At 36.2% G+C, this 27,123-nt stretch overlaps 1 protein-coding gene across 1 annotated transcript in view; it reads right to left on the bottom strand.

Annotated features, from left to right (window-relative positions):
• Positions 1 to 27,123, bottom strand: part of CNST (consortin, connexin sorting protein) — a 46,296-nt gene that overhangs the window by 6,930 nt on the left and 12,243 nt on the right. The window contains exons 4-11 of the mRNA XM_054280234.1: positions 25,305 to 25,736; positions 18,574 to 18,779; positions 15,648 to 15,678; positions 13,071 to 13,157; positions 12,497 to 12,611; positions 10,067 to 10,088; positions 9,798 to 9,894; positions 3,983 to 4,845 (exon numbers count right to left, since the gene is read on the bottom strand). Coding sequence (XP_054136209.1) covers positions 3,983 to 4,845; positions 9,798 to 9,894; positions 10,067 to 10,088; positions 12,497 to 12,611; positions 13,071 to 13,157; positions 15,648 to 15,678; positions 18,574 to 18,779; positions 25,305 to 25,736 — 1,853 coding nt within the window. The remainder of the gene's footprint in view (positions 1 to 3,982; positions 4,846 to 9,797; positions 9,895 to 10,066; positions 10,089 to 12,496; positions 12,612 to 13,070; positions 13,158 to 15,647; positions 15,679 to 18,573; positions 18,780 to 25,304; positions 25,737 to 27,123) is intronic.

Below are 27,123 nucleotides of genomic sequence, written 5' to 3'. Positions count from 1 at the left end.
GACAGGATTTTTTACAGTCACTGTACAGGAACTGAAAGTGGCATGTAAGTATGTGATGGCATTTTCACCAACAGGCAAAAAGGAAAGCAGCAATGAGTGTTGGTTACTTGAAACTCTGTTAAATAAAGCTTTTCTCTTTTCTCTACCATTAATAGAAAGTGAATTTGCTTCAATCAAAAGTTTCACACTTTTCAGATAAATTTTAATAACCAGGTTGCAAAATTAGAAAAAATAAACTAATTAAACTACCTGTCTCCTCTCTGTTTAAAACAGAATTTGGTAATAAAATAAAAAGCTTCTTACACTGTGCTTATTTTCAACAAATATGATGTGTGTATACTTATAAACATACTGGACAAAACTAAGAAAATAGGCCTTGTAATTCAAGTATATGGACATAAATAAAAACTCCAAAATGGAGGCACTACAAACTAGGAACTAGGAAGAAAAGCTCATTGTATGAAGCAGTTTGGTCTGAATGCAGAAAACTCCTCAAGAAGGTTTGTGTATTCTTCTGTGGGCCTTCAGTTACGTGGCAAAGGACTGTAGCTTTATTACAGGCAGTACCAGATTTTTTTAAAGCAGTAATCCCCAAAATGACAAAACTCAGACTGCCCTGTGATACAGTAAAACCAGCAGAAAAACCCCTTTGCTAGTAAAATACATTAGATAAGTAATTTGAGTTTGAAAGAGAGCTGACTTAGCAGGTTCAGTATTCACACCCCAGCTACTGAGGGTAACTATATTTCCTGCTGAGACACTTGCCCTGCACGTACCTGAGCTCCTTTATACAGCAACAAATACCTGGCACCATGTAAGCACTTCACCTGGGAGCACAGCTCTTACAAACTCAAAGCCACAGAACCCAAGCCATACAAGAGAATGGAGGATCCAAAACATTGCCTCCAAACCTAGTGGAGACTTCATTTCTTGGTATACAAACTGCCATCCAAAAGCTTTCTGTTCTGCTAGACAGTCTCACTAGCTTTGCTTTCTAAAAAGAATTTCCCAATTATAATTTTCTAATAAGGAAAAACTTTAAGATTTTACTCACTTCCCTAACTGTCTCTCACATAGAAAGTTTATAGCACAACCTTTTATTTTATATATCAAAATGCAACTTTATTGAGGTTACAATTTGTTTTGCCACTGGTGTGTCATTTCATTCTCAGAGAAATGATAGCAAAGATATTTAAGAAGAGCTTTATACTTCTAATATCTGTTGTTGCCAGCTTCTGACTGTGCTTCAAAGTTCTTTGTTAGCTGTATGAATCTTGTTTCTATAAAATGCCTGTGGTTTTCCATCATTTGCATGTTGTTGTACATGGTTTATACTAGTGAAGAAATACTCAGTAAAAGGGCCTGTACAATATGAAAACTACTATTTCAGTTTTGCAGCTATTTAAATCCAGAGTCAGATTTTGGTGAATTTTCACTCTTGTAATTAGTTATTGTAAATGATAAACTAAAAGCAAGTGACAAAGTATCTAAGTTAGAAAACTGCATGAGATGATTGGATGGAGCCAAGCAAAACCTCCTCACTCTAAATACCTATACAAGTATTTACCTTTCTCCATCTGCAATAAATTATTATTACATGTCAGTTGAAGAACATTAATGAAATTTTATCCTCCCATATGGGTTGTCTATTTCAAAATTTTATCCTCCCATATGGGTTGTCTATTTCAAAATTATCTTTACTTCCACCTTCCATTCTAATTTGTTTGTAGCAGTTTTGGAAACACTTACTTCATGACAAGTTTTATCACAGTCAAATTGATTATTTTTTCCTTTCTTACTGCCACATTGGTACATTTCATGTGATTCATTTAATTTCACTCATGTGGCTACCACTGCAATTTCTAGATACTCATTAACAACCAGCATATGAACACACTATTATCTTCTTAGGTTGCCATGGCCTGAACAATGCAATTTCAAAGCCTTCAAGAGGACAAGAGAGGAAGAAGTGCTACAGCTGGGTACAAAGATTCCATCTGCTTGTCAAAACTTCAGTGCAATCTCATTTTGGCACTGAAACACAATCAATGAACACAAGTTAACAATGCTGCTTTCTCAGGGGTGCCAAACTCTTTCAAATGTGTCTTCCAAGAAAGCTGTGGGTGCTCATCACTTCTGAAAAACAACCCCTAGGCTACTGATGGGTGGTAAGATTAACTGGAAAAGCATCCTATAAGTGTATAATGAAACAATAGAAGCTGATGTGCTGTCCTTACCTCACCCTGTGGCACCTAGAAATCCCAAGTATTGCAAAACAACCCCAGATGCTGCATATGACAAATTTTAATTGCTACTGATGTTAATCCTTCTGCCCTTCTTCCATTTAAGCCCCTGCCTCACACAGACTTGGGCCTCTTGCTAAGACTGATCCAAGGGGACTCTCACCAATGCAGCCAACAGGATGCCTTACATGGCCAGGAAAAGTACTATGGAAAAAGGTACTTCTTCCTCTGCAGAGACTCAACTCTGCCATCAGAGTACTGGCAGTCCCAGCAGCAGGAGAGCAAACTGGAATTGAAATTGGATGCCCTGTAAAGCATCATCATCAGTCACAGGGACAATCAATACAAGCATAATTTTTCTAACAGTATCAATATGCTGCTTCCTACCCCATCCTCTGAAACACAAATGGCACAAACATAGCTATTTAAAAATAGATGCTATTGGATTAATTTAGGCTATATCTATGTGAAAAAGAACAGTACTCCTCTGCTAAAATGCAGCACTTTCAGTGGGCTCAAAAGAAATTTAATGCTGAGGGATGATACCTAAATTACTCTTTTGTTATTCAGGCTAAGCACAGACTGTCAACAAAATGCTCTTTTTCAAAATCACCCTCTAAGTGAAGACAAGCCAATGGATTTATGAAAATTTGGGAAACATGTATTAACATGTATGTGGGTTTCCACATTTGTTTGCGTACAGCTTTGTGCACATGGCTGTCAGTCCTGGTATGTGGCATAATTCCTGAGAACTCACAAAAGGACAAGAGGCATGATCTTGGAAAGGATGCAAGAAACTCTTTAAGTGGGGAGAAAAACCAAAATGCTCTCTTTTCAGCTCTGGAGACTTTACCAAACATGTAATGACATCAGCATTGATCTCCAGTATTTAGTTCTCTGCTTGGCCACTGTCCTTGAGCAATTGTGAGGGTTCTTGGTCTCTGTGCATTAGCTTTATCTACAGAGAAGTACTCTAACTTTATTGCCAAGGGGATAGTCTATTGTTAAAGATCTTAAAAATGGAAATGAACTAAGAAGATACCTTCTTACAAGCCTTCCCCCTCCAGCATCTGAAATAACATCATTTCACAATACACTCTTTTTTAATTTTAAAAAAAAAGCTCTTAAGGATGCAAATGCAGCAAAACCAGAAAAGAAATAAAGCAAAGATGTTGCCATTACACTCTCCAAAAAAGTCCCAAAGCAATAAATCTTCTCTATTTTGAGAAGAGCAATTTAGCTTATGAAGCACTCACCCTTGTTACAGGCCTATCAGGTGGGTTCAGGGTTAGAAGCTCTTTCTTAGCTTGGGTTGAACAACAAATCTGCCTAACTTGACAAAATCAGAAACCCATTCATTCATATACAGAATTTATATACATGTAGTTCTCACCTCTATGGAATAAGCACAAAAAAGCAAACTTTGTTCTGTGCATAGAAATGAATGATGGTACATCATAGGCATTCTCTGTCAGAATAAAAGAAAAATTAAACTCCCCCTGGTATCACACTCATAAGATCAATCTTATTTCTGAAACAGTGCACTGCTGGTCAAAAAGGAGACAGAGAGGCAAAACAAAACTTTTTTCTGAGTAACTCAGAACAACTAAATATGTATAGATTTCAGATTTGAAAAAGCGATACATAAAGGAATATTTAACACATTTTGAAGCTGGCAATATATAAAATATTTTAACTGAGATAAACATGAAAGACTTTATAGGATTTACAATATTTACCTCAGTAATCTCTATCCTTCTTGTAAGTTCATCAAGAGAAGAAAAGCTGTCATCTAGTGATAAAGCTTCCAGGGAGTGATAAGATGCTCGTTCAGGTGAAATATCTGGAACAGTGTCAAAGTCCTCTTGGTTTGCAAAGTCTGCAGATTCTTCAGTGTCTATTATGTTTCCATTCAAAAATCTCAGAAATAAATCTTCTTGTTCATTATGGACCTTCTCCTGCTGTCCTATTTCCTTGCACACCCGTGAATGGGCAGCACTCTCATACTCAGACCCTTCATTACACCCAGAGCATTCACCTGAGGCAGTTCTGTCCCATGAAGACTGTTCATCATCATCATCATCATCAGGCTGTATCTGTTGCTGCTTTAAATCACTATTTCCAAGCTGGCCACTAGGAATTTCTGAAGAGCCAGCAGCATGTTTTGATCTGAGCAGACTTCTATCACCTGGCACATCTTTATCAGAAGGAACCAAATCAGCAGGCATATAACCATCATCTGTTAAAGCCAAAGCATCTACCATTGGCTCAAGAGGGAGTTTCACTCCAGGCTCCCCAGCCCCTTCTATTTCCACTGCATCCTTGGAGAGCTGTCTTTCCCTCAGCTGCAGGCTGTTATCTCTACCAGCATCCCCAGATGACAAACAGCCCGAGGAAGGCCTGCCCCCTGTCCCTAAGGACTGGGTGTGTGGCTCCAGTGTGGATTCAGCACTGCAGAGCTGCTCCTCCATGTGGTCCTTTCCTGCAGCTACCCGGACACTTGCTGCCTCTGTCTGTCCCTCAGTTTTGTTTTCACCTGGGCAAACAGTGCTCAGCTGTTTATCTTCTTTCTTTGGTGCAATGCCAGGACAAGTTTCAGTACCTAAGTGCAATAGGAAAAACAGTTCCAGAGTTTTTAAATGATTCAAAGCATCAGCCCAGGGGGGAAAGAGTATACTGTGATTTGATAACATTGTAACCTAATGCTTCAAAATGATCTCCCATAAAGGGCAGGTATTTTATGCTCCAGTCAGGATAACTTTTGTTAGTAGTCTCTGACTCCTGGTTCAGGAAAAAAAATGTATTTGCACACATTCTTGCAGGTGAAGCACACAATTCAGTGTCCTTCTGCAAAAAGCTACTCCCAATATGTAAGCAAGTATCTTTCTGAGCAGTCACTTTTCCTCTAATGGATATTTTACATGAGTCATCTCATGGAGGCCTGGAGTTCAGACAAATGCACTTAATTAGAGAAAACTCTACCTTGATGCCAGTGTATCTATCACCTAGAGAGATGTCTGCATTTCCTTTAAAGAAGTTGCAATTATACTAATTTAATAAATTTTAAATTTGCAGATCAATAGCTCGTTTAGTTAACACTAAACTAAATAGAAATTACATTTCCCATAAATGGACAGCATTAAAAGATGGTGCTTTTTGGATCACTTAGCTGGCACATTAAAAATGCAATTTGATGCAACTTATTTCTGTATTCATATTTACAATACATATGAAATTTTTTTTCTTATCTGAAATTTCAGAGACAGACAAAGAGTTCTACATAGCTTGTGAATTCACCTACTCTTGGCATGATCTGCTGATGAAGGAGTAGATGCTTAGATCAAATTACCTATGAAATTATTAGGTATTCATCAATACAAGAAAGCCAAACCTCTGTTTTTAGGCTTAAAAAGAGAGGAAGGGGCTGTTAAGAATTAAAATATCAAAGTAAGCTAGCTAGGACAGAAACTGCCTTTTATTCCATACATTAATAACAACTATGTTAAGACTATGTTATAGTAGGACAGCAATACCCTCAATCAACAAATTAATAACTTTAGAAAACACTTATTTGCATTTTTTGGTCATAGTGAAGAGCAGAAAGATTTTATGAATAGATTAATAAAGATATCAAACAATGCCCTTCTTAACTGAGTTCTCCATGCCAATTTTATTCTTTCCCCACCTGTTAAAATCTCTCTTAAAATGTGAGCAATTTCCTGGACTTGTTACACAAAATAGTCACATTCATTAAAGGTTTGCATTAATTCATTGTACTGAACAATTTTATTAAATTCCAAACTCTACCCCTTTTAATGGATAATGAAATGCAAGGCAGCACAGAAAAGACAGACTTGAAAATTGAAAAAGAGAATATCCAAGCCAGTCAAAATGTGGAAAAAACATCAGAATGACATTAACTGAAAGAAAGAGTACAAGGAACCCAACTTCTGTAAAACACTGAAAGAATAGGTGTGAGACAGGGACTTTTTAAAAATTAGACACAGATGAGTAGATAGCTCAAGGGATTTGTAATGGGATACTGAGCCCTTCACATACAGGTCATGAGTTCAAACACAGCTTGGATTATTGGTACAAGATTTTGTTACCATCTGTCAATTTTTCCTAGTGGATACATCCACATTACAACAGGCATCTTTGCTGGCAGCCCCAACTGCAACAAAGATTAAATGGAATCGGAAATTAAATCAGATCCTTTACAGTGAAAGGTGTCCCTTGAGCTCAGGGCACTGTTCCTAAGGAAGTAATAAATGATCCCACGCTGTTATCTAACCACAGATGTACAAGAACTGGGATGCAATGATCATTCACATCAAGTTTTCAGCAGTGTTCAATATTTACAACTACTTCAGGCAACCCATACCCACTACAGACTGAGGGCAAGTTAAGACAAACACTTGGAAGACTTAATTAGAAAAGATGCCTTTGCCAACACTAAATTAGCAGAAGCCATACCCACCAGGGGCAGTAATTTTTGCCTGACTGACAGAGGTACAACAAAGTGTCTACAGAAAATTTTTTAGCAACAAAAGCACCTATGGTAATTTAAAAAATGGTTTCTCTTCCCTCTGACAGAGTTGCATTACAATCAACCTTGGTTTGCTCATCACAGGAACCTGTAGGCACCACTTTGTCCTGTTAATGCAGGACAGCCTAGCAGACAGAGTACTGATCTGCAGTAATCTACCAATGGAGAATTCACTTCTCCATCTTTGTCCTTCTTCCCAATTAAAAGCAAATCCCATAGAACCTGAAAGAAAACGGGGTATAAAGACTTCTTCCCCATCCTGGAAATGAGTCTAAACTATATGTACACACTGCAAACTTATGCTAAGGGTTTTGTTAAATTCAGTATTTCACTAGGAAGGTTTTCATAAAACACATTAACTTATCTTTAGTTAACACTAAAAGCTATTAAATTTCTGCTTTCAGTCAGAAGCTGAAGAAATTCATGGGAAAAGGATGTATCAAATCTCATCTTTTAATATTCACACACAGTATTAAGGGCCAAATTCTCTCTGTTGGTAGATTCAGAGTGAAAATCTGCCAGACAGTAAAATGTAATAGAACAGACCATTCACAACCCTTGCTCAGAGGGCAGAAATCCAATTAGGTACTGCCCCAGGAATCCTAACTGGATGATTTCTTATAAAGCTTTGTGTCACTCGCTGTAGCCTCAGGAGAGAGGAATTGTGAATTCTTAGGATCAACTGCCTACAGAGGCTCAAATTATGTTCCCATATACCTCAGCAGATCAGTGGAGTAATTTTTCCTTCAGATTACCAGGCAAGTTTGATTTTACTTCAAAGATGCTACTATAGTGCAATGCAACAATCTCTACAATGTAATATAGATATTGCTACAATGCATTTTATATATTCTTACTGATAATTGCTACATAAATTCTTATTATATATGGATCCATATGAAGGCTAGTTCTCAAAACATATGAGAGTTTCCTTTTCCTGTCTTACTGTAAGCCAGACTTCTACTGCAAGCAGCTAAATGAGATGAGTAGTTCTTCCTGTGGTTTGATGGATAAATGTATAAGAAAAGTAAAACTTGACATGTTTAGTTCTCATTTTTCTTTTTTGTTTTTCGTAAAGAAAAAACCACCTAAAATGCAGAAGTCAAGCATTCTAAGTTTTCAGTGAGAAGGTCCATGCATTTGGGCTACTGCTGAAAAGGTTAAATATTAGGAACTGTATGTTTACTATAATAAAGGATTCTGCTGGGGTTCAGGCAAAATCAAGAACCAGTCCCAAGTGGTCATATTGCTTCCAGTCCTGAGCTGGATCACTCAGGCACAGCTTGTTACATGAACAATATTTCAGACTATGAATCACGTTTGTCAAATTTCTGTACTGGTTCACACTGCTGCCTTCCCTACCCAAATCCTTCTGTCTGTAACCAAACCCATTCATCCCCATGCTAGTGATGCACTGACACTGAAGGGCAGCAGCAGCCAATGCCCACATGCTGCCTCAGCAGCTGCTCACACTCGCCAGGGAGAGAATTCACTGCTTCCTCAAGAAAGCACCAATCTTGTGAAAAGCATCTTTTGCAAATTTCAATCACTGAATCTTGAGATAGGGTGGAACTATTCCTATCTTTGTGTTGGAAGTACTTAGTACTGCTGAAAATTTCTCAGCCGAACTTTTTATTGGATGACATAGCTTTATCAATTTACCAACATTCCACAGGAACCCAAAGATTTGGATGATATTTTGACAAGGTTTACATTAAGAGAAAGGCATGAAAATATCCATTACAACATTACGTTAAGATGTTGTACTAGAGTTTTTCAACATTGAAACAAATGCTCCTGAATTCAGAACATTCAAATGTTCAGAAATTCTGCTCTCCAGAAAGGTTGTTTCCACTTGGAATAAAATCAGAGGAAAAATTGTAATTGACTATTTTTTTTTCCATGGGAATTTCCAACCATCCAAAAATAAAAAGCACCTGCGTTCTTTTGATCTGCTTTCTGAGCTGTAGAACACGTTTGTTTCATCATTCTAATGCTTTATGTTTAGCTGGGTTACAAAACAGAAGTGGAGAAAAGGCAGTAGAGGGGTCATGGTAAGAGAGCATGGAGATAAGGAGGATCCACATATGTAGGGAATTGTGACTCTGTATCTTCATTAATTTCTGATTCTCCTGGACATCCTGGCTGATACACACTTGTAGGACAGTTTAGGTTGAAAGGGACCTCTTAGGATCACTTAGGCCAGTTCTCATCTTCTGAAGAATTCTAGCTGGTTTTGAGGGAAGGTACTGAGCTTAAGCCAATTTTGGCAACTGGAATATGGCAAAATTACAGAAACTTTTTGCTCAGAGAGAGAGAGATAAAGCACAGCCTGGTTGTCTACTAATATTTTTTCTCACTCTGTCTCCATTTTAACAATTCATTAATTTGTAAATGTTTCATAAGAACCCAAAGATTCAAACAAAGCAGCCACTGCCCCAAGGCAAAAAAAGGAAAATGAGGCTGAAAATGACATAAAAGTATGTACTGAAAACAATTAACTGAATATTTTTCTCTTCAAGACCCCCCAAAGGCTTCATCATTTTCTGTGTTGCTTCAGAAAAATGCATCTCCAAATCAGCACACTGCATGTAACTTACCATAGTTACTAATATTATTAACTACACTCCATTGCCACACCTCAGAAGGTCTGTCATCAGGTTGATTACCTAGTATATATTTGTATAGATACAAATTATGCATCTTATCTCTAGTTTTATACAATTTTGCCGCTTACATAAGCTACTAGAAATGCATGCACATTTAAGACTTTTTTTTGATGGAGGCTAGAATTACTTTACAATTATGAATATGAATGACTAATTAAAATTGTATTATTTATCCACTGTGCTGAGAAAAAAAAAAATCATCCATTTGTGCCTCTGTTGAGATCCAACAAATGCTGCAGCTTCAAATGAAATAGCGTAATTATATTTATAGGAATATACCATTACAGTGTAATATTTAAAACAAATGTATGCCCATGTACATACATACACACATACCTGATTTAAAAGCAGTAGCTTCTCTTTCCTTTAAAGTTCTGCATTCCATTATCTGAGGTAAACAACTGCTTTCCCATGTATTTTCTGCAGCTACTAGCTGTAAAATATGATAGTATTACCTGTAATTTTTGGAATTAAACAGGAATGCTGTGGCTTTTTGAGACATTCAAACTTCAAAAAGCTTCTAAACTTGAAAGATTTTATCTAATATTTAAAATATATTTCTTACCTATTTTTGACAAAGCAGAATTCAATAAACAGCTGCTTACCTTACTTTTGGATGTCTGTGGCCTGCAGCAATAAAGAAAAAAAGAATAAATTAAATAACCTAGTAGCAACATTCTTCATGATAAATATAAGTGAAGTCTTAGAAACCTTTGCTCTGCTCTAAAATTAGCACAGAACATTTCCTCCATTGAAAGTGTCAGCCTGCTAGCATACTTTCAAGCACAGATCTGTACTTGCATGAATATCATCAGAAGGCCAATTAGCCCTAACATTGTTCCACCTAACAGAGAGAGCAGTCAGAGGAAATTTACTGCAACATATCAAGCAATGTACATTCCTGTAAAAGGTTATGCTCAGAAGAAACTCTACCAACTTTAAAAATCATATAAGAACTTGATGTCTACTACTATTTAAAATAGGGATCACTACAAAAGAGATGGAAGAATGAAATGCCCTCCCCAAAAACCTATTTCCCTCTCCACAGACTGGGACATTTTCTGGGTTGTGTAAGGTACAGCAGCTCCCACTGACTCCATTCAGATTCACAGGTGAATCAACGCTGCTCACAGTCAGTGTGGACTCTGCCAGCTGGATACAGATTCATGCACAATGTGATTTATCACACACAATCTGTCTTGCAGTCTTTCATACAGCAATGAAGACAAAATGTGGAGCATTTTATTTAAAGCTACTGAAAAAAATCTGGAGAGACAAGGGAAGAGTACTGATGTTTCTATTCTGTAACAAAAACTTCAAAAAGTTACATTGCCTTTTAAATTTTACCATTTAAAATTCAAATAAAGGACACTCAAAACTATCTTTAAAGAGCAAACATGTCCAGTCTGTAGAAAAATTTACATTACTTTCAATTAAAAAAGCAGAATGCTCACATTTTCCAAGACCTGCATGCTATTCATTAAAAATTAAAGTGTTATTTCAATTAAAAAGTAAAATGAGTTTAAAGCTTAGAAAAAAAACCCTATATGAAACAATAAAAGCAAATAGGCTTTTGCCTTGAGAGTTTGAAAGAGTAATAGTATTACACCCAGAGCACTGATCATGGCAAATGAACACAATAATTTTTATCAGACTGCAGGGTTTCTCAGAATGAGGAATGACATTTCAAAACTGAAATGAAGGAGAAAGCAGAGTTATTCTCAACTAGGTGACAATCCAGGTGACACCAGGGAGGTGCTGCTCGCTGCAGCACATAAATCCCAGCAGACCTGAGTCTCAGCCCCTCTGTGAGCTGCCAGGTCATGTGCAGGTGATGAAAGCTCAGTGCAGCCTCCAGCAGCAGCACTGCGGCTGCAAACTTGCAGCTCCAGGGCCACCCTGCCCCTCTTCCTGTGGGGATGCAGGGATGCCTTCCCAGGGCCTCCCTCCCAAAGGCGTTCAGAGTACACCTGAAAAATCCCTGCATGGATTCTGGCAATCAGCCGGGGTGTTTTCAAGCTTTGGTACCATCACCCAGAAGAAAAAAAATTGATAACCAAATCAATACTCTTTATGAGCAACAGGAGCATTTTGGCTTTTGTTATATCCAGATTGACTAAGCCAATGCAAAAGTACTAGAGAAAGTTCTCTCTCCCCCTCTCATTGAGAGCATCTCGCCTGTCACAGCCTTTGAATGTAGTTGGTTTCCTTACTGCTGTTGGCTGATCATTTATCAGTGGCAGCTTGTATGATTTTTTCCATCTGTGCATTAAAATCAATGTCTGGACAGTAGGACATTCATCCATGAAGGAACAGATCTCCTCCTCCTACCTGATGGGTACAATCCCATATGTGTTACTACCCAGAAAAGCACCCTAGGCACAAGTTTGTTGTTCTGTGATACACTGATTCAGGAGGCTGATGGATCAGGCAAAGCAGCTACCAACTGAGATTTCACTGTTCAGAGCACTGTCATGCTGGGAAAGTACAGAATCATTGCTTCATGTAAATGCAATAGATATGAAATGATTAGGAGGTGACAAGAACTACTTTAAGCACTAAGGAATTGTCCTAAAATGTGGAAACTTGGGAAAGAAATCCTATAGGGTAGGCATGGGGGCTGAAGTGTGAGATGCTGGACACGTGCATTTTGAAACAATGATTAAACCAATAGGTATTAAACATGAATACCATTATTAGTTCTACAGTCTCTCTCTTCCTAAATTAACACTATTCAGTTTTTCCTTTGGTTGAAATAGTAAAATCAAAACTCCAGTTCTGGAAAACTGATGATTTGCTAAAACAAGTTCAGATTCAGTCTTAAGGCATTCCTCAAACTATATTAAAACAATGTGAAAACTGGTGGTAAAAATATTTTAGTTACGTATCAGTAGGAACCACCATTTTATAACCAAATTCAAGTCAGTGATGCAACTTTTATTTTTACACTGATTATTTTAGAACACCCATAATGGCAAGGAGACAACACCTGCAGTAACATATTAGTTTGAGGAGTAATACTTTCTTATACTTACTGTTGATGTGAAGAGCAAACTCTAGTAAGCTTCTCCAGTTCTTGGCCACTCAGCTCTTTATCTGAATTCCTCAGTGTTGTAACTGGACTGGGAACTGCTGTCTTCCATTTTCTTTCTACATTAGATCAAAATAATTTTTACTCAAGATAATATAAAAGTAGCTTAACATAAAACAAATAGGTGAAACTAATTAATGGAGAAATATTGACAGCTTTTCCATGGATGTTCTACAGTCTCATTTCAGACTATGTAGAACACCATCCTATTCTTTCAGAAGACACTTTACTTTCATCACATCACACTCACCAATCCTAACCCAAAAATGAGGGTTGAAATAACTGTGGATCAAAATCTTGATTAACAGAATAAAGAATTACAAAAAATTTCCACATTTATAATTAAATGTGTGCAAAAAAATTCCAAAGCATGAATACTCTTCTTGTAACAAGCTCAGAGAAATTCTGATATGAATGCTGCTTTTGCTATAAATGTAACTTTTTTATCCTGGAAATGTATTATTTAGAAATACAAACTGAAGTCTTTCTTCTACCATATTAGTTTATCTGGTACTCACCCCACTGTTCCTGTATGGAAGAAAGATTTGCAAGCAGCTGCTCATGATAAAGTCGTTCAAGCTGAATGAACTTCATGGCCTTCTCATCTGAATGGGAGGTTAAAGGCAAATGCACACATATGTGGACATGGTATGACTTACTCATAATTGGCATCATGTTCGAAAGGGAAGTAATTACACACTTGAAATTTGAAATAAGTGAATCAAAATGAATAATGGCTAGCATCCTGATTTCTGTGCAAGAAAGAAAAAATAGCAGACATGAAAACAGCAGGCAAGAAGTAAAATAAGTTGAAAAACATTCAAAAATTAAAATCCTATTCTTTTCAGCAGATACCTCTTCTCATGTGCCTGAAGCACAACAGAAGATTTTTCTTGAAAAGAAATTACTGAAATGTTATTATGCTGATAACTTTACCAAAAAAAAGAAATCTCTGGGAAATGAAAAGCAAAACAATGACACAAATACTAGCACGTACCTCGCAAGAAATACAAATATATGCCAATAACCATGACTAACTGAAAATATTACTCCTTTCTGCTGACTAGCTGGAGACAGTATTAAAACAGTGATCCAACTTCAACTTTTGAAAAATACCTGCCCCCATTTTCAACCATTATACAACACTGTTGGACTGCTGAGTTTACCTTTTGTTTTCCTGAAGATTCTGCTCACTTTTGTTTTATATGAAGAATCCTTTCCCCATGCTTAAGGTTATCAATATATCCACAAAGGTATACTGAAGTCACATATTTTACAATAGTCAGGATAATGCTAGCTCCACTAAGCCTGAGTTGCTAGTTGTGGTGCTTGAAGCTGTTTTACCAGCTATTTGAAATGTAATTCTACAATACAATGAGGATAAAAGTGAATGAGGTTCTTAGCAATACAGAAAACCCACTTTCCATTATTCATGCTAATTAAAACACTGGAGTAATTATTACAAAAACACAACCAGTAGTTGTTATTCTGGTTAGCCTCATGCAATACCATGGCTTATGAACAACAATATTAATGGAAAGAATATTCCCTGTCTTCAGGAAATCTGTTATTAGAAACAGAATTACAGATCACAGAGAGAGCCTTAGAGGATCACAGCAACAAACCCTGAATTATTTTTAATATGAGATTCCACACTGGATGAATTAAAATGTCATGGATAATTAATACAGTGCAACATGATCAAGTAAGTTCTTTATTAACCTCAGGAAACCGATGGCTGGAGGTACAGTGGAGATATCCTTCATAAATATGTATTATATAGTGGTGTTGAATTCCACACATCAGGTGTACATTGCATTAAAAAATATTTCCTTTGATCAGCTTTAAATAGAATGCCTTTCAATTAAAGCAACTCCAATGAAAGAGGAACTGTTTCTACCATGCCATTTGTATTTTAAATTTACTGTATCCCCCCTGCATCATAATGTAATACAGAATTTTTCCATGCCTTTAATTTGTGCTGTGCAATTCACATTTTCTGATGGACACTTTTGAATTAGGAGGACCAAAATAAAAATACAGTCCTCTAAAACCGTGATGGATATTTTATTTTATATGTTGCTTTTATAACATTGCAACAGTTAGCTCTCTGGTTTTATCTACAGGCTAACATAATTTATCTAGGTTTCTTATGCCTTGTTACTTAGCCTGCTAAACAATTGCCTATTGCTGCATTTTGTTTGTACAAATCACATAATAAAGAAATTATCTGTATGCAAAAATTCTGTAATAGATTATGCATCTTAGTGAATCCCATATACCTTAAGGGCTTACCACTGCATCTTCTTTTTATAATCTGATCGCTTTCCCTTTGAAGCAAAGAGGAAATCCCAGTCCACCTTTTATAAAATTCTGACTTAACTTTGAGGCTTAATATTATTACTCTATCACACAATTACTCAAGTATATCAGAATAATTATCAGCAGTTCAACTATTACAATTTTTTGACCAAACTTACTTGCATTATCTAGGAACAAATCAAAATAAACTGGACTATTAAACTGTTCCCAGAAGCAAGTACCCATATTTTCCTACAACTGTTTTTCAAACTACCTTGATATGATTTTGACTGATTAGCATTTGTCAAACACCATTTTGCTATTGTTTGCAGGTTGCTGATCTCAGCTCCAGGTGTTTGCTATTTTTATTCCAATCTAGACACGTTCTAATCAACTCTTGTGACAATTTTATCATTACTGTAAGTACCCTATTTGATATAATACATACCCTATCTCTAAAATGGACATTTTCCCAGTTACTAATATTTAGAATAGAAGTAATCTTATAAAAACAAAAATTATTTGAAAATGTTCTCTTACTTCCTTGCTCATGTCCAACTACGAATGATTGCATGAGCTGCTGGAAGTGAATTTATCCCTTAACTCACATCCCAGTTGATTAAGGAGAGTTTGCTAGCATATTGTGTATTCACTCATGGGTGAATTATGGTTGTTCACTTCTTTCTAACCCTGACCCACAAGATGTGAGTTAACAACAAAGCATTGGACTTTTATGTTTTATCATATCACATTATTTTAATACTGTGCAATGATTTCTGCAAGTAAAAGGATACATTCTTCCTCTTGAAAATAGGTCTCAGCTATCTGCAAAAGTGAAAAAAAAAATCTGTAAATCTCATGACAGTGGCAAGGATGTAATATAAACTTTTTATCATAAATTTAAACATGTAGTTTGCAGGCTCCTGTTTAGTTTGGGTAATATATGAATGTTCTGACAAAATACATGTATTCCTTGTTCTAGGAAAAAGGTTTTAAAAGAGTATCAAAGACCACAGAAATATTAAGTCATCTCACATAAAACAGATTTAATCTTGTGTAATTTACAGAATTCCACAAAACCGAAAAACATTAGTAGGGTTTTATGTTCCTACAACTATAAAATTATTTCAGAAACATTTTTACTTATCAGAAAGCTTTAAAATGACCTACAATAGAAGTACTATTTTTACTGATACCAGTTCAAAAGTTTGAATTCTGTGCCAGGCCAATGTTTGATCAAATTAAGATCATCATTGTGCTCTCCTGAGCATTACATTGCAATGGTTTAAAACACAAATAGAGGTTTCCTGACTGATGAGAAAAGAAGAGTCTTTTGTCTTCCTGTAAACAAAAAATATTTGAGAATTGCAACAATAACTTATTTGTGCTTGTTACAAAACTGTGCAGGCTTTCCTAAAAATCTGAGGAATACTGACATCTTTGTTTGTAAATGTGATGAAATACAAAAAATATAAACCTCAGAAGTATTCCACAGGGCTCTACACTAGCAGTGACCTTTATAAGCAGCAACTAATCACTCCTTGGGGACAGCAAATTTTGGCAGCCTTCCTATGTGCCATGCATGGTGAGGCAAGGGCAGAGCTTGCAAAATGTGTCCAGGACTGCAGGATGCTGATACCAGGACATGCAGGCTGAGGCACCTCACAGATGATTCCCCAATGACTTCTGTGGGAGCACTCAAAAATTCTCAAGGTCTTTGGGACATATCAATTTAAGTAGTCATGATATGGAGGGCTTAAATAAGCATTTTTGTAGAAGTCTGAAGATGATAGCTCAAGAAAGACAGCAGCTTGAAGAGGAGTCTGGATTACAAATTGTATTTCCTGACTCTCAGCCTTACTGCTAACCACTAGACCATTCTGAGTCCAGTACCTTCAAAAGAGAATGGGTCAGTGACTTTTAATGTTCTTTATCTGCATATTTTGTCTGCTGTCCACAACAGCTTCCTAAGAATTTTTGGAGCTGTAAAAGCTCTACCCATGTTTTACATAAAAATACCTCTTAGATTCTTTAAAAAGTCCTAAACAAATCAAATTAATCCCATTCAACACAGGAAAAAAAATTACATCCTATTTTAATCAGAAGGTGACTCTTAGAACAACCCCTATTATCCAATAGTCTTCAAATATTCAACACAAACACCATGGACTATTAATACTCCAGAACATCTGACACAGCTCTTAATTTTACAATGAATTTTGTCATAGAGAATAGAAAAATAATGTTGTAGCAGACTATTTGATAGACTTGGTTTAATGCTACTGTCAGGCTGTATTAGAAATCTGGAAAAAAAAAGTCTGAAGATGACAGGTTAATTCACTAGAAAGGGAAAAATTTCTCAACAGACTCACTTTACAGGAATGCTAAACTTAAAATCTTCCCCCCTCCCATCCTCTATTAAAAAAACAGGTTAGGAGCCTTGTGAGTTCCTTCAGCTTTCTTTCAAACACTCCATTTAAAATGCTTGAGAATTTTCAGGAAAGAAGAGATAGTGTTTGAATACATATTTCAATCTGAACATGCAGATTTTGTTCTCAGTTCTGTCACAGATCCTGTATGACTTTCAAAAGGTTCTTGCCCTTAGGGTTTGGCTTCCTCATCTAAAAAGCAACAGATTTTTGTGCAATTGATTCCCCTGATGTTTGTAAAGCATTTTAAGTTTTTGCCCTACCTTGTTTTCCAAATATGACCTTTGTACTGACTCATGAAAAACCACCAAATTTGATGAGGCTAAAAGCAAATTGTTAATCCTCAAGCAAAGCTTCCCATAAGTTAAGGACCAGTATCAAGTATCTTCGCTCAAGCATGGATGAGGAAAAATAACTTAAAATTCTATGTCAAATGTGGATTATCTATAGTGCGCAATCATAAAGAGAAACGCCTTTCGCCCATATAATTGCTTTTTTGTATAAAAGAAGAAGAATGCAGGAATGTCATTGCAGTTTAGAAATTCAAAATGTCTTCCAAAATAAAGACAACGCAGCTAAGTCAAATCAGACAGGTATAATATGGCCCATATTAGACATCACAGCCAAGCAAAAGGTCTTCTAGCCTGCTCTTAGTCTGACACAGCTAAACGACAACTGTACACTAACACTGCATCAAGTTCTATCCACATATTAGTTCTGCATTATAACCTACAGAAAAAAACCCCAACACATTGGCCAGTTTGTAAGAAAGATTGCTTTTCAAACCACAGTTTTCCCTTTGGTCTTGCAGGTGTGGCAACTGTGCTAATATAAAGGTATACACTAAGAAAACCTTGAATCTTAATATTCATGCTTAAAATTCATGCTAGAAATATGTCTACAGCAGTAAAAACAATTCCAGACATAAATTTTTATTTAGGTAGCTGCTGTCCTGTAACTATTCCAGTGTCTTATAAACCTTATTCAAGGTAGATTAGAGTGATTTATGCTAAATCTTTCTGCCAAACTAATTTCATCATTTGGGGATTTAGAAACCCATCCTTAGGAGTTTCCTTTAACTACAGAATATACTAACAAGGCAATTTATAATTTAAGAAATATTAGAAGATCTTAGAAGAGATATTTGCCTTGACCATCTGTTATGCATCAAAGTATCCTGTCTAGATATGAGTATTGGTATAAATTGCATTTATGCATATTTTTCCCTAATGAAAAAAGGTCTCAAATAAAAGTAAAATTGGGTGCAGCACCCCAAAATCATAGAAAGTACCTGATGGAGACACAGGGGCAGTATCTTTGAATCCATCTGCTCAACCTCTTCACGGAGCAAAGAGAAAAGAGACTGCAATGTTTGCTTTTGGTCTTTTGGATGAAAGTTTTCCTTTGCTTCAACAGCACTTTCAGCCTGCACAAAATCTGTATCTGTATTCAGAGCACTTTCCTCCTGGATCGTTGTGGCTCCCACTGTAGAAATGCCTTAAAAAAGGACAAGTACTTAGGTTAGGATTCAAAAAAAGTACATCGAGTTGCTTTTTTAGGAAATTTCACTATGAATGTTATGAATAAAAACCTAGTATGTTAAACAACATTGCTGATAAACTAAATGCTGGCCTTGTAAAAATCAATTGTGACAGGTCTGGCTCACTGTCAGCTCACCTACCCCACACAACACAGTAACATAGATCAGATTCATTTGTACACTCCTAAATGGGACCCTCCTTTCACTTATGGGAAAAAAATAATCAAAACACTTAGAAAGTGTTATACAGAATTACTAATAAGAGACCAGGATGACCTAGAAGTGCTTAGAATGCAGTTTTGCTCAAAAAGGGCAAATAGCAGGTAGGTGAGGGCAGCACGACTGAGGTTTTCAGTTTGTCTCTTTGCTCCTGCCAAGGACCTCAGACAAGGAGGTGTCCTGAGGATGGACAGACAAGGGAGGAAGGACAATCCAATGGATTCCTGTATTTTAGATGGTGAAAGAGTGGCTCCTCACAGTGACTGCAGGATCTTAAAGGATAGAAAGAAGCAGGTGATGCCAGGGTGGGATTCTACTGTAGGGGAGAGATGTCCAAGGGGATTTTCCTGCTGAGTGAAAAGGAAGAACCCCCTATAGAGCTGGATAGTTCTTTGAGTGTCCAGGGAAAGAGGCAGTAGTGCTGATCTATGTTGGCAACAATGACACAAGGATGTGTAAACTGAATTTAGATCCCAGAATTTCTTGCTAGACAGAAAACTAGGTTCTCCATGGTACATTTCCTGGCAGCTCACTGTTGCCTGTCTCCACATTTACAGAAGTCAAAAAAAGTCAGGCATTCAGGTGGAGATGTGAAAAATAATGTAAAGTATAACACTAAAATATTACAGGAAAAAAAATCTTTCTGGATGCAAATCCCACATTTTATTGTTAGAAATGCAAAACATATGTATTTTGATCATGAATATGATAGTTATGATAAAATGTTAAATGAGATTAAGAAAGAAGTATAGAGTAGTAGTAGTGACAGCAGCAGTGAGAGAAATCAACTACCCATATACTAAATTAATCAGTGTCTCACAAAGATCAGAGAGCAATAAATTACAGCTTCCTATAAAACACAGTCTTAGGAGCAACCAGAAAACTACAGCTGATTCCAACAGCTAATAAACTACTTTTTATTTCTCCATAAAACATTGAATTTCACATGCTTGCATAAGACTGAACTTAAAAAGATTCCCACAATTGGGAATTTAACTTCCCAAATTTAAAATAATTTAGAGAATTTGGCCACAGAAATGTGCACAATAAACTTTTGATAAACTCAAATTATAATGAGTAATGTTCCCCAATCAGCATTTTCTGAAATCATGTTATCATTTGAAAGATGGACAGCTGAGGGCATTATTTCAAGTATCTTTGTGTCCTCAGCTTGGGCACTCTGTTTCAGACCCCTTTGCTTTCATTGCCTCTGAAACCCAATAACAATGATTCAGGTTTAAGATTTAGGACCTAAGAAAGGCATTAGCTTGTCCATGGAATAATTCACCATTTTATTTTTGATTATTTTAAACTCTTTATTTAGTAAACTATCCAAGTGAGGACTACTAATAATCTCTGTGGGTGGTTATTTTCACAGGGCTTACTGCCAGAAAAAATATGGGTGTAACTTGACATTGCTTTTTCAAAATTAATGCACATGTCTGTTCTTCCGGTATTTATTTGGGTTTCCTGTGGGCCAAAAGCAACAAGAGACACAACTGGATGCAAGATAGAAGCCAGGAAACACTTCTAGAGACGGAATTAAGGCTGTCTTTAAAAATACAGCTTCCTGTTTAGCACATTATCATGAAACCAGAAAAGAGGGTCCTCGTGTTCTAGCAAACCTTTTCTCTCAGAAAAACAAACAAAGAAACCAAACTTCAAGCTGCACTTTACTAGCAGTTAATAATCACCTGTCATATCAGAACATGAACATTGACTGCAACATGCTCAACAGCAACTCTCATGAAAAACCTTAACTTCATTGTTTTCATGATACTGTTGCTAACACAGTTCATAAACTGCATTATTATTTGTACATATGGTTGAGCTGTCACTCAAATCTTGCCCTAAAATTTCTTCCCTGATTTTGAAAGTGAGGCTTTACAGTTATGTGGGCTAATTCTAACTTGTTTGATTTTCAACACAAGACAATATTTGTGCCTTAGTAGCACTACAACAGAGATTTTTTGTTCTAACACTTAGTAATGCTATTTCACCATAAAGATGTGATGGGCTAGGATCACTATTTATTTTTCCCCCATGCTTGAAAACAGCACTCTACTTTTTCCAGGAATCAACCAATCTTACTGCCCAAAGCAGATAGATACAGCTATGTTACATATATTTCTGGTTTTTTAATATGGAAGGATTAATTTTTTTCACTTTATAAAGCACTGATATTTACTCCACCCCAGAACGGAACCAAATCCTTTATGAAAATGTGTGCAAAAAGACAGAGAAGACATCAGTCAGTGGCCAGAGCACTCAGCAGGTCAGTGGCAAAGAGCCAGGTTCAAGTTTTTGCTCTGCCAGACTCACAAATGTTTCAATGACCCCTTCTGCGCCCAGTTGGGTGTGCCAGTGTTTCCTAAGACATGGAGAGAAGCAAACTTGCTCTCAATTTCCCCAACAGCTCACAGAAGCAGCCCCATGTTTCCCTAAAAAAGATCAAATGCTGACACACTTTCTGAATAAAACCCCTCATTTTTCAGTATGTCTCTGGTTTTTCTCTTTTTCAGTACTGCAAGTATATGAAATTAAGATGCTCTTTGTTACCCACCTGAGGATGAATCCAAGGTGCAGGTATGAGCGATTTGCTATCAAAATAAAATTACGGATGCTGCCTTCTGGTTTTTTTATATAAATTTGAATTTTAATATTCAGTAGCACTAGCTTAAGTCACCAGTAACAGAAGTTTCTAGTACAGAAAACATATGGCAATTTCTTTTTTTAAACATTCTTTGGTACCCAATACAGAAAGCTGTTTCAGACAGATTCATTCAAGAACTACTGAGGAAAAAAGAAAAAAGACCAGCAAGTATTTAAAAACTATTCATTTTTAAGAGGAGAAATTTTGAGGTAAAATTTTGGTGGTAAAGATACAACTTCAACTGAGCAAGCTCAAAATCTTGTTTAGTTTGGTTTGGTACACAACCCTAAATTAAATAACATTACTTGAATTATCATGTAATTTGACTATCTTATATTAATATAGTTTATTTCCCTCAACACCAATTCCATCCCAAACACTTCCTTCCTTCCTCCATGTTCAAGCTGCTATAAAAAATAAGTGGAATAATTTACAGAAAAAGCATATGTTGCAGAATTTAACTTGGGGAAAAAAGACTGAGTGCAGGTTACCATGTTAAGGAATCATATAATGATTTGACAATATTAAGTTATGCCAGGATTGACCTTTTGAAAAAAATGAACTTATTTTTAGAAAATATGGATAATCTGAAGTCCATTTTTGCAAAAATATATCAGAACAGATTAAACTTGATGAATCACTATCTCTACCACACTAAAGTTAGTACAACTCTTTACAAGGAATAACATTATGAATAATCACCAAAGTTTAAATACTTCAGTTAAAATGTACATGTATTCTTTGGTCACCAGTCCTCCCTAACCAGATATAATCATAGTACATTCAAAACTATGATGCGAATGCAAAAAGAATGTGAGAAAAAATTGGGATCTACAAGCTACAGACTTGTCCATCCCCTCTCAGTTTCCTACAGCACCAAGAGGGCTAAAAGGAGGTGCTTCTTCAAACAATAAATAGATTAAATCCTGGAACTGCTACTCCAGAACACTGACATGGATGCAAAAAGCAACTGTAAGTCAGGTGATAAATTCACTCTGAAGTATTAGTCTGTCAATTTCCACCTGGGGGAAGTCCTGACATTGCTGCAGATGGGGAGCAGAACATGCAAACAAATCACTACACGTTCACCTTGTCCTCGTACCCTCACCTACAAATGCTCTGTTGGCCCCTGTCAGGGGGGAATATTGAACCAGAAGGATCTTCAGGCAGGTACAGTGACTGCTAAACTTGCATTCCAGTCTACTGAGAGGAGAAGTTAGGAAAATTTTAGCTTCAGCAGATCCCAAGCATATACAAACATATAATAATCCAACTTATGACTCTTTACTCTTCTCAAACAACTATTTAGAGGATTTCAGACACATTGCAAGTACGAGTACTTGTTCTTTCTTTTAAAGTATAAACATGTTGAGAGAGATAGACTGGCTTCTTTAATGATCACCAATATCCTCCTGAGGCAAGTCACAGGTAGACAGAGATGACTAAAATGTAATTTTCTACATAAATTGCTTTAGTTTTAGTCACTAACAAGAACAGGAATACGAACAATGTGCTTTTGAAGTCAAATGTCATCTTTTTCAGAATGGCAACATTTAACAGCAATCATAACAGGTGTGCTTATAGAGAAAAAGATTCATAAATCTCTTCCTTAGCTATGAGTCAAAGTAACTCATCCATAATTTCTCAACAGTTGAAAATATTTTTTTATAAAAATTGCAACAATACATGCCATGAGAGTATTTAGTTTGATATTGCAGCTTGCTTGCGTGGTGCTCCCACTGTCACCCACTCAGGAATCTTCCCATCTATTTGATTATTCTCTCCTTTAACTCTGAGTTGGTATAAGGGGGAGAAAGCTAGTTTGGACTTTTATGTAGAGGGTGTAATGAGATATTTAAAATAATAATTTAAATAATTTAAAATAGCTGGTGCTGGAAATTAAATGGAAAATTGCCACTAAAATAAAGACACTTGCAACATCAAGAAATTGACACAGTCAACTGCATTTTGTGAAAACAGAAGAAACATCATGTGAGAGTATAGAAAAAATTACTAGATGTATATTAGGCCATAAACAATGGGAGATATAATTTAATTTCATATTTTGATCTTCCTCTCTAACAATCAGGGTTCTTTACTAATAAAGTAACAAGAGTTTATTCCTAAGAATTCAACAAAGAGTTTTTCAGACAGGATGTTCTCTTGTATGGTTTTCTACATTGCCAGGTTTATCCATGAAATCCTCTATATTTTCAGGATTCTAAATTTTGTCTTAAAGCTTCAATCTACTAATTTTCCAGTATTTCTGCATGAGTTCATTCAACAGGAATACAAAGTAATGGAGAAAGAATATGAGCCAAGTTTAACTTCCAGCGTTTAGGTGAGTTTTTTCCTTTTCTTTCTCTGATTGTGCTTCAGATACCTATGTCAACATGTATGTATAACTTTTCATCAACTTGGTTTTTGTTATTCCCATCATACAGATGACTGGTTCTCCATTACTTCTGCCAATCTCATTTTAATTATTTTATTCTGTTAATAAAACTTAAATCTACAGTTGAAATAAACCTACTTAATAAGAGCTGAAGAAAGTTATTGAGAAATCACTCTCCCTGTAGTAACAGATTTCAGAATGCTCTTTTCTCTACTAAAAAATATAATTTTTCTTTTCAGATTTTGCCTATTTGTACAAGATATGGAATGCAAGGCGTCCTTCCTTTCCTGTCTTTAACTAGTCTATAACCCTTAAAACAATAATCAGTTTTCCAATTAGGTCACAAAATACTTGCCATTTAGGAGAAAAACTATATTTGAAAATTATTTCATTTAAAATGCATGGAAAAAAGCATACATGAATCAGCTGTTCTTTCAAAGAAACCTGTGGATGAAATATACTGATTTTAATTAATATATACAGCACTATGACACATAAGCTTTAGAATGTATGGCAAAAACCTAACATAACACATTCTGTTACACTAAATCCCACTCCTTCAAAAAGGGAAGAAGGATTTCAAATAAGAAATAAGAACATGAAATAAACATTACATTTGCCTTATCCAATTCACACCCAAAATATCTAAAGAAAAATCAAAAATTGGTAGGAACACATTTTTAAACAGTTTGCTACCCAAAACACACAACCTAGGCCTATCTGGTAAGCTTTGAAAAATGTATGTAAATTTTACAACAGTAGGGGAAGATCAAACTATTTGGTTCTCATAGCCAGATTTCAAATGTTGACATGGGATCAGGACACCAAAATGTTGCACTCAACCATGATGTTCAAATGAGCAAAACCGTAATGCCAGAATTTCTGTCCATTCTGATTTGGACACCAGCCCAGTTTCCATACTGACACTGTGTACCTCCCTCTACTCCTGTTTACTTGGTGTGTCACATTTGCTACACAGCCACTGTTTAAAATACAGAAGGTAGAAGGTAAAAACATGTAGAGTTGAATCTGATTGAAGACTAGTAGGAGTTCTGGGGAAAAAAAAGGTAAAACAAACCAAAACCCACCAAACCTTTAGTGAAATGCTAAAAATAATAAGTACAACACCTAAAATATATTTCTTATTAGCTCACAAATTTAAACTACAGTGTTACTTCTGAAATAAACAGAACAAAAGAATTTTTAGTTAAGTACCTTTAGATTTTTTATTGGAGCTTCTTTTGCTTCTTGGACTTCTTTTTCCACCTGGCTGTTTTTCTGTGACAGGCTTTTCCTCCAGCTGAGGGTCCATATGGACATTTACAGATCTTCTCTCAGTCTCACTTTCCTTGCAGCTTGGGATCCAGTCTCCACTGTCCATATTCTCATTATTATTGATGTTATCCTGTTCACCTTTATCCTGTCGTCCCATAGCAATGCTGGTCAGAACTTCATTCCCATCACTGTCAAGTTGATTTTCATTTTCATCAGCTGAAGGAATCAAATGAGACGCCAAACTTTCCACCCTGTAGTTAGCAGGAAGACTGTCCTTTGAGTCTATTTGCAGATCATTTGGTGGAAAGTCTCTGTCATCCATTAGAGCGTTACTTCTTGAACCACTTAATCTCCCCCTAGATATTTTTACACCTAAAATATAAAATATAATAATTTACAATAGGTATAGTATAACAGATAAATAATGTCAGCCAGTGCCAGCCAATAAAGACTCACATTAGCCAAGTGATACAGCTTAAAAATAAGGGGAATTTCTTTCATTCACTGACTCAAAGTCTTTGCATGGGAGATATTTACAAACAAAAAACCCCTATAAAGTTGTATTTTTATCCAATTATAACTGTTCTTGTTACCTGAGCAAAACCACAGCTGATCTTTACAACAGTGCTCCTGTTGTTACAGCTGAGGTAATGAGAAAAACAAAAAGATAAACAGAAGCCACCTCACGTCCCCCTCCCCCTCCTTTAAATCCATGGCTAAAACAAAAGCATTCTTGTCATGTAAGATCATAGTTTGCCTGAAATAAAAATAAACCAGGGAGGAATAAAAGTAGAACGACTTTTAATTCTGTCAGTGATGGTATCAGATCAAACTTGCAGATAGATTAAGCGTGTTATCAGAATTAGATGGAAGTAGGACTTGTTTATTGCCTCAATTGTCACATTATTTTCAAGAAAACATTCAACATGTGTTCAGTATACACAGAAGCAGATGGTTTGTTGATAAAAAACCAAAACCCCCACCTACTCTCAGCAGGAGTCAATTTTCCCTTTTTGTGAAGGTGCAACTCCAATCAATCCTGCAATTAGACACATTCACAGGGAACAAAAAAAGAGTAACTTAGCAGAAGACCTATGTGTTACAGGAGCATTGTTGTATCAGTTCCTATCTTTAGCCTTTAGCAGCATGGCAATACTGCTCTTTAATTTAGCAACCATACACCCGAATTACAGCTCCATTATGTACATCTCACTAGATTTAGCTCACGTTTTTAATAGTGAAGCCAAGAACCAGCAAGCACTCTTCTACAACAGAAGAGCTCAGGTAAGCCTCCTACAGCAGCTTCCTATACTTTGCTTTAAATGAAAGGACATTCTGGGATACCTGTTTTCACCAGGCCTTCTTAACTCATGGTATACACAAGTTGAGTATATGAAATACTCACTTGGTAAATTTGGAAGATACTCTTTCATTTTACTTGATAGAAGAATTAAGTTGCAGAAAAATGGAAAAAAATTCCAAAGAATAAGTAAGCTTTCCTTCAAACACAGAAACATATTTCTGACAAAGATTAATAAAGTGATTTTCCCCAAATTATTCCTTCATAAACTTTATTGTTGCTAAAAGGACTGAGAAAAAAAAAGAAAAGATAAAGAAAACAACACTGCTATCTTAGGCACAAGAAGAAGGATTCAGGGAGCTACAGGCTGCTCTGCCTCACCTCAATCCTTGGAAGATATTACAGCAAGTTAGCCCAGAAAGCATTTTCAAACATCTGAAGGATAAGGTGGTCATGAGG

This window comes from Melozone crissalis, unplaced genomic scaffold (genome assembly GCF_028551555.1).
Source record: "Melozone crissalis strain CALT ecotype California unplaced genomic scaffold, PUWL_Pcris_2 ptg000027l_1, whole genome shotgun sequence".
Taxonomy (NCBI): domain Eukaryota; kingdom Metazoa; phylum Chordata; class Aves; order Passeriformes; family Passerellidae; genus Melozone; species Melozone crissalis.
The sequence above is the reverse complement of the archived record's forward strand: the minus strand, read 5'-3'. Positions and strand labels throughout refer to the sequence as shown.